The 8817-nt window shown below is 38.3% G+C and overlaps 1 protein-coding gene across 1 annotated transcript; it reads left to right on the top strand.

The window, feature by feature from the left end:
- Positions 1–4601: 4601 nt before the first annotated feature.
- LOC309715139 (cornifelin-like) lies at positions 4602–8591 on the top strand. The gene is made up of 4 exons (XM_082547985.1): positions 4602–4715; positions 5023–5136; positions 6165–6322; positions 8238–8591. Exons 2-4 carry the CDS (start codon positions 5031–5033, stop codon positions 8358–8360), a joined length of 387 nt encoding a protein of 128 aa, XP_082404111.1. The 5' UTR covers positions 4602–4715; positions 5023–5030; the 3' UTR covers positions 8361–8591.
- The last annotated feature ends 226 nt before the right edge of the window (positions 8592–8817 follow it).

The following is an 8817-nucleotide window of genomic DNA, read 5'->3' as shown; positions in this document are numbered from 1 at the left end:
AAGTAGTAATGGCAGAAATTAGTTGGGTGCCAGTCCTTCAAACTAGCATGTGCTAGTTTACTGATATTGATATTTTTGGTAAATTCAGCTGTTTTCTGTTTGAAGGAAGCTGACATTTTATCAGTGATGTATGATCCTGACAGAAGGTTCTTCCACAGTGCGATGTTTTGTTTTTTTTTTTAAATCCTGTCCCTTCTGGCAGGTTTCAATCAGAATTATAACAAAAGGATAAAGCACAGATGGAAAAGCACAATGTATCACAAACTGATGCACCTGTAAGAAAAAACAAAGGGAAAAAAAACTGTTCATTCAGTATATGAGGACATGCATTGATGTATATAAGATGCAGAGAGTATTGTAGTCTCTTATGTTATGTAGCGCAGTTTCTGATACTATAATCAATTTTAACTGTAAGTTCTTAAGAGACTATGAGCTGTCAATGTCACACATCAGGAGTCAATTCTGAAAATTGATAAAGTGTTTAAAATGTAAAGTGTGTGTGTGTGTGTGTTTCTATTAAGGATTTCACTCACTCTTTGAACGAATATCAAAGTCTTGGCCCTTTAACAGAGATGTGATACAGCGCCATCTGGTGGTTGACTTTCATTGGAGATTTTTTCCCTTTAATTTAGCTTGAGGCAGGTGCATGGTTGCTGATTGTTCTTGAGAGGATTTGTGTCTCTGATATATCTGGGGAAGTTAAAAGATGATGAGTTTTCTTGATCGCCTCCATCTATAGCAAAGAGCAAAGTACATACTGTAATCTTGCATGTAGTGTTTTCAATTTTCAGTGCCAGGACTATCCATTATGGGGTCCAGCAGAGCATTAAAGTCACCTATTGTCATTTTTGAGCTATAAATATACTTGCGAGTGATTCTTTGGCATGATTTATTTCGTCTTCTGGTTATTATCTTTTATTCATTTTCATTCCTTGTGCTGTTTTATATGTGAATGGCTGTCTGTCTCTCTGTGGTAGACAGACTGATGGCCTGTCCAGGGTGTACCCTGGTTCTCACTCCATGGCAGCTGAGATAGGCACCAGCACCCCCGCGACGCTGAATTGGAAAAGTAGGTTATTTGGAGTGCGGCATCATGTCTAGTATTTCTGACCCTAAAAGTCTTATTGATGATTTCAGGATACATGCAACAGCTGTTTGTATTGTAAGTTAGAAGGGGAGAATATCAGAAAATGCTATCTTATGCTAACTAAGACCCAGTGGAACCCCATTTCCACTTAACAGAAACCGTACTCATACGTCAGGATTGTTAGATGTTCAGTTTAATGTATGGACTTGAAATTCACTTTAAAGTGAGTTTGTTTTACTTCATGCCATCCAGATTTCATAAAATTTCATTTTCAGGTTTAAAATGAAATGCAGTGTGGTCATATTTTTATGGAAGGAACTGGAGTTTTGGTAAAGCCACAAATCCAGTCAACACTGTCTAAGGAGCTTGGGCACAAAGCAACTAGACTTCTTCAGAATATGTTTCACGTCTCATCTAAGAAGGTTCTTCAGTTCTAAAAGCAAATAGTCCCAGGTATTTTAAACCTAGTGCTAGGGGGGTGTCCCCCTACTAGAGGATTGTTGACCCATTATTAATAATATGCCTAATCAAATGAACCAAGATTATCATCAGAGGTTTCATGTGAAACCACTGTGAAACTTTGACTCACCCTATCATTTGACCTATTGAGGTCCCCTGAGGCAAGATGTGAGTGGGGGTTGAGGCACCTGGGAAGAGACATCAAGATTGCATTGTAGGTAGCAGACAGTTGGTGTCGTAAGCCACCCAGTCTGACTGCCGTTCACAGTGCACGTAGACGGCTTCTTTCACTACTCTTTCAAACCACCTGTCTTCTCATTCCAAAATGTGAACACTGGCTTCCTCGAAAGAGTGACCTTTATCTGGTACTGTACACAGACATCCAGTCATCACAAAAACGCACTTATGTGAGTGGAGAGTTCTGTAGATAACCTACTAACAATGCACTGATCTACAAAGAAAGATGCAGTCAGTTCATTCCAGTAACAATCATTCCAGCAAGAGCAGCACAAATATTAGGTCATAACAAACGGCTTCAATGCAGGTATCCCACCAATCTACTTACCAAATAGCACAAGTTTTATGTTCCTAACCGAATCGATATGTTTTTTTTAAAACGTTTTTGCAGCTGTTCTCTGGACAAAACTGATAGGGACTCATCCTCCCTTAATACAAATTGTGCCAAGGTGTGATGTCGCAATCTGAAAACAGCTGATCTATCTGGCATAAGGAAGAAAAAACACAGCTTACCATCAGATCTTGACGCAAACATGTTTGATTAAAGTTACCGTTCTATCGTGTGCCACGTGAGTACCTCGGAGGTTGTAGTTACTTATTAAAGTAAATATTACTCAGACACACTTCAGATCGAAGCCTGAGTATTTGCTGCATTTTGAGAGACATCGATACTTGGTTTGAAACAGATGGATGAGAAAACCAGTCTGTCGTGTTTTAATTCTTTACCAATCTTTGTGTGGAAATGGGGTTAAAACCCGAAATGCCAGATTTCAGTCAACTTCCTGGAAAACACAAGATGTCTGCCTGCACAGGTTTAACAACTCTGTGACAGGCCCAGGGGCAGATGTTTCGCTGTCTTTTTTTCACCTACCACCAAAGTAAACAAGAGTACATAGCTAAGTCTCTCTTTCTCTCTCACACATACATGCACACAGTTCATGCTAAGATGATAGTGAATAGTAATAATCAACTATATTAATAACATGATTCCAGCTTTTGATCAACACCAGTGGTGGATCTGCCAATTCTGGTATTCTATGGCAAATGCCAACTGGGCTCCATGGTGCTAGGCAGTGAGCACAGGGCCAAGTAGAAGATGTTCGGCCCTCAAGCCACCCTCACAAAGTCTGCGTTTTACTGTTTGGTCAGAGACATTTACACCAGTGGTCATTTAGTAACTCTGGTAATGTTCCTGTTCCTACTTGGACAAAGGAGCAGATACCAGTCCTGCTGATGGGTTAAGGGCCTTCTACGGCCCAGTCTAGCTCTCCTACTGTATTTGTCTGTGCTGGGAGGCACAGCAAACCTTCTGGCAATGGCATGTATTTATGTGCCATCCTGGAGGAGTTGGATTCCCTGTGCAACCTCTGTCGTATCTAAGTATCATCTCATGTTACAAGTAGTGACACTGACCCTAGCCAAATGCAAAATTAGTGAAAAAACAATCAGTAAAGATGAAAAACCATTCCTGTTTTGGGGGTTGTATCCTCTAGTGCACCTGCTATTAACTTCATCAGCACCAGAGCAGCTGGAACTGATTAATGACCCCCTCTGCTACTTAGCCGACCAAATCAATATCCCAGAAGTTTAGAAGTGTCTCTTGAATTTTTTTGAGCAGTGTATTTCCTCTGACATCAAACCTTTTCATAAATTTTTAATCCACTCTTTTAATCATTTGAGTGTAAAATGACTGAGAAAATACAGAACAAGTTTATTTGACCACCACCAAATATAAGGTTTATGTCACAGCTGGCCTACATTAACAGTATTGATCATTACCAAAATATTTCTCATATTTCATTGAAGGTTAATTTACCAGTATGGACAATTATATTTGTAATGCTAAAATGTAATCATTATTGTTATCGATGACTTTTCATAACTACTTTTCTACAAAAAAGCAGACAAAAAGAAAAAGCACATTATTATTGTAAGGTGCCAAATTACAGTTGAAATCCTAACAGAAAAAATTGTTTTAGTTTTTGACTTCCCAGATAAGTCCAATGTTCCGGCTCACCCAGTCCAGCCGCCCAGTCAGATGTTACGCCCTTGGCGCCTGTCATAACCCATATAAGGCGTATCTTTGCATCTTATATTAAGATCCTCTTCCCGCCTCCTTCACAGCGATGCTCATCGCTGTTTCATCAGAATGTCAGTGTTACTGAAAATCAGAAAGATGTGGAGCTCTGATTCCAAAGGTTTCGGTGAGGACAGAGCCAACGCCTTGGCGTCACGCCCGCAACGTTGACTCATCCACGCACGCCAGTTCCTCACTTCATCTCACAATAGCACATTCCAAATGCATGACCACTCCTAATGGAAATCATAACAATCACATAAAGGAACATAAAACCTCTATTGTTACTGTTGTTGTTTTTTCGGTGTTAATTACAGTGAATTGCCTGGCGCGAACTTTGGGTTAGGGCAACTTGACCTGTCGTTTTTCTGCCCACAGCTTTTTAGTTCAGAGGGCACGAGGTCACTGGAGAAAGCAAACAACAACAACAACAACAAAACAAACAAACAAACAAACAAACAAACAAAAAACCCCAACACGCTCACTTTAAAGAAAAAACACACACACTTGAGACATGTATATGAATATGAAATACATGCATATGAATAGAGAAAGCTTCCGTTCCGTCAGTAATGGGAGTCCTCAGTATGCAGCAATACCACATATATTTCCCCGGTGAAGTGAAAGCAGTGTGGGATCATTTTTTTCCGCATTAGACAATGACCTTTCCAGTTGCCGCACCTTCACTTCAATATTAACACAAAGTTGCGGAGTGAACCGGTGCGTCCGGATTCTTCTGTCAGGTGATCTCATGTTTTCTAAAAGGATTTAAGACATGAGAGCTTCTCGGAGCTTTCAGAGATCAGCTGTGACCGAACATCCACCTCAGAGCTTTCTAATCGTCAAACACAAAAGGTAAGACATTTTATTTATTCGTTTAGTTTCGTTCCCATCCACATGAGCTCAGACTTTATATATTAACCACAGTAAAATTATAAATATAACGAGCAGCAGTTTACTGTTTTAATTTAAGAAAGTAATGATATTATAGGCCTATTAATAACCAACATGTTGACAAGTAACAATTTAAAAGCAGAGGAGCTCTTTAATGGTTATTGAGAAAGGCTGGGAGTATAGTGAACATTTACCAGCTTTCCTGAAATACACACCTGATTGTAAGAGGACTTGCAGTTGGAATTTTTCACCTTGCTCTTTCTTTTAGGCGCCATCATGACTTCTAAAATGGTTGTTCGGCAACCTCAGCCTATGATGTATACCCAAGAGTCTGATGAGTGGTCAAGTGGGATCTGTGACTGCTGTCAAGATGTGCCAGGGTGTAAGAGTCTCTTAATTATCTTCAAAGTTTATAGAGGACTTTTGCTCTGCAGTGATCGTCACACATGTGACAAAGGAACTTATTTTGCTCACTCGAAGGGAAAATATTTATTCCTAATAATCAAATTTTTAAAACAGTAGGAAACAAAATCAAAACAAACAACAAACAAACAAAAATGCTGTTTTCGTATTTCATTATCTATAAATAACATAAAAATGAATCAAAGAGTGTTTTTTGTTTTCTGGACCTGAACCTCCTGATGAAATCCAGGAAGCCACACCTACATAAGAATTAAGGCCGTAGTATGTTTTTTTTTAATGTGGTGAGAAAGGCATTGGTCCAAGAAAGAAAAAAAGGATTTATTAACATCCTCATATTTTCATTTGTATTTTCAAACACGTGGTGTGCGTCATGTGATTGGTTGTTTTAATCAGACAAAAAAAGGACAAAAGATAATTGTACTTCCGTCATACTTAGGTGTTATTTTCAAATTTAACTCATAACTTGTACATACCCACATGCACAACTATAGCACTCACACTTATTTTTTCCAAAGACATAATAACCCCGTTTACACTATTTTCAAAGATCTGATTTGTTTGGCATTCATTTTCATTTCATTCTCTACAAAAGGGAATTTCTATTCTAATAACGATTAGCGTCTTTTAAGAGCACATGCTCGCCTTTTTTTCTTTTCTACATTAACTCACTGTGTCCTTGTATAATTTCAGCATCATAATGATGTTAGATCTTATTTCTTCTGAGTTATTACTTAAATGGCCAAACCGAAATGATGATAGGACAACTATAAGACATTTTATTTTCAGTTTAAATCAATAATAATGCTACTTCCTTAAATAGATTTAAATCAGACGTCTTTCTAACACATTCTACATAAATAGCGCGGCTTATTGTCCTGTTTTCTTTATTAAGCATTTCAGGGTTTTACGTGAGTGTGTGTAGTTGAGTGTTTTCCTGGTTTCGCAGTCCATATCATTTGCTTTTCTCTGTATCTTTGCCTCTTTCAGGCTGTTGTGCTTTCTGGTGCTTGCCCTGCTTTGCCTGCATAACTTCGAGAGATTATGGTGAGCCTCTCTGCCTCCCCCTGCTGGAGATTTTCAGTGGTTTTATCCCGGGAATCACCATGTCCATGAGGGTCAACATGCGACAGCGCTATCGCATCAGGGTAAGGCCAATGTTTTCAGCTTTATACAGTTAGTTCCCGAGATGTTTGGACCAATATAATTAAATACATCAGACCCTGAGCTTTCATTTGAGAGATTTTTTTTCTTTAAGCAGGTAACAGCAGGTGACCTATTAATAGTCATTAAGTCAATGGTAATGGTCTTATAGCTAGAACTGAGCCAAATAAGCAGAGTTTTAGAAACTAGAATATATTTGCTTTCAAATCAAGTCTGAAACCTGCATTTGTCCTTCTAGTATCAGATTTCGGTTTGGGTATGATCTTGAAAAGGTCAGTGCTGACCTGGTGGATGTTAATAGGTAAAGCTACAAAAACAAAACAAATCCATCTGACAGATAGCAAGAACATTAGAAGGAAAGATGATCCTGAGCAGAATGACTAGAAAATAAAAAGCATGAAATAGTCTCGGAAGAGCTCATGATCCCATTAAACAGCTGGATGTTGAAATGTGCAGAGTTACAAAGTAGATTGGATGGTGCTCAACCCTAAAGATGGGTGTAGCCGGTCTGGCCTTAAACTCTTATTGCCGTTAGTTCTCTGCGTTGTGTTGTGCGAATGACCAGAGGAGTCAGCTCTCACTTTGCCAGCTGGGTGGATTTATTCTCCCAGAACTGTTTAAAATAAAAACAAAACAGTACAGCAACTTCACTTTACTAGACTTCTGCATGAACACCTCTCCTCAGCGGGGCCTCTAGGCGACTGAGGTGCAACATTACAACAAATCCAATTACCAAATAATACTGCTAAAATGTATTTATATTCATATATAACAAACAAAAATGCACTGCATCGTGAACATATAGTGACAATTACCTCATCAACAAAATTATACTTTAGGGAGACTTCATTTACCAGTGGCAATTTTACATATTTACAGTAAGTTGAAACAGTGAACATGAATCACAAACAAACAGAAGATATAACCAGTTCACATGACACAAAAATAAAAGAGGGAGCTCACATACCTGTTTAAAATAAAAACAAAACAGTACAGCAACTTCACTTTACTGGACTTCTGCATGAACACCTTCAAGGGAGAGAGAAGGATAGCGGACCACATGAGAAGCCACGTGCATGCTCCTATGCTCTCATCTGAGACATGCTAACTAGCATGTTACAATAAAGTGCTGTACTCGACAGAGAAACAATAATTCACACTAAAACATCTAACAGAACTATGAGACAAAATGCACAAAGGGAACGAGCAGTGTTTGAATTACTTTTAGTTACTTTAACTGTGTTTATTTGCTCTGTAACTGAGAACACTAGCGTACGCTCACCTCTCCTCAGCGGGGCCTCTAGGTGACTGAGGAAAATAGCGCGCAGCTACAGGAAGTGACTTCGTGGGAAGTCAAAGGTCACACAAACAAAATAAAAGCTCCCAAAATATAAATACAGAAAATAAACATATATAAATAAACACATATACATAACCAATACTGACAAAGCGAGATAACACTGCAGGATGGATCTTTGGTGAAATATAAATTATTTTTTAATACACCCGTTACATCGGCACTGTTTTTCTTTTTTTTTTTTTAGGTCAGAAAGTGGAATATTGTACAATTGCTGGCCAATTCAATGAAACTTTTTGAGTTTTGTTGACTTTTGTTGGTCAGTCTGGTAAAGGTAAACAGTGTATTGCAGCATAATAATCAGGAACTGTAGAAAACTCACCTTAAGGAACAATAACTCCAAAACCAATTCAACAGAGTGAAAAGCAAAAGGTTAAAAATGCAAGACTTTTCAGTCCAAACTGCTAAAACACAACCAAACTGTAACCGCACATCAAAAAACCTGATTCATCTCTTTTCACAGGAAAAATCATTTCCATATTAATGTAAAAACTGATCAGATTGACTGTTTATTACCAAACGTGTCTGTATTTTATCTGCAGGGCACCATGTGTCGGGATTGTGTGCTTTCGACTTTCTGTTGCGCCTGCAGCTGGTGTCAGATGTCCAGAGAAATGAAGAGTAGGAATGTTTCAGTTGTTATGGTTGGTGCCAAAAACACATAACCTCTTCGCTCTTCATCATCACCACCTGGGCTGCTGGTTACTTAATACAACACCATCTGCGTGGAATGTCAGTAACATTTTACACCGATGACTTCTTTGAGGAAGAGTAGTGTTCACGTCACTGACAGAAACGTGTCTGTAAATATGACTTTATTAAAGGGAGACGGGATCATGGCTTGCTGACTAAAACATTATAGAAATCTCTTAATAAATGTTAAAAATATATAATGACCTTTGTCTTGAATTTTAATCTTTTTTTTCTTGTGAGTTTGCTTACATACACAACACTAATGGTTGCATTTAACAAGTCACAATCTACGTTCACAATAAGCACTGGGATTCAAAAATTTGTATAAAAAACTGAAGAATGTATTTTTTTTATCCTGCTTGCAATTAAATAAACAAATAGCACAGAAATAAAAAGAGAGCATGGAGGTTTTATTTATTTATTTATTTA

Source organism: Aulonocara stuartgranti (genome assembly GCF_965226115.1).
Source record: "Aulonocara stuartgranti genome assembly, chromosome: 10".
Lineage (NCBI taxonomy): Eukaryota > Metazoa > Chordata > Actinopteri > Cichliformes > Cichlidae > Aulonocara > Aulonocara stuartgranti.
This window is presented reverse-complemented; position numbering and strand designations above follow the sequence as displayed.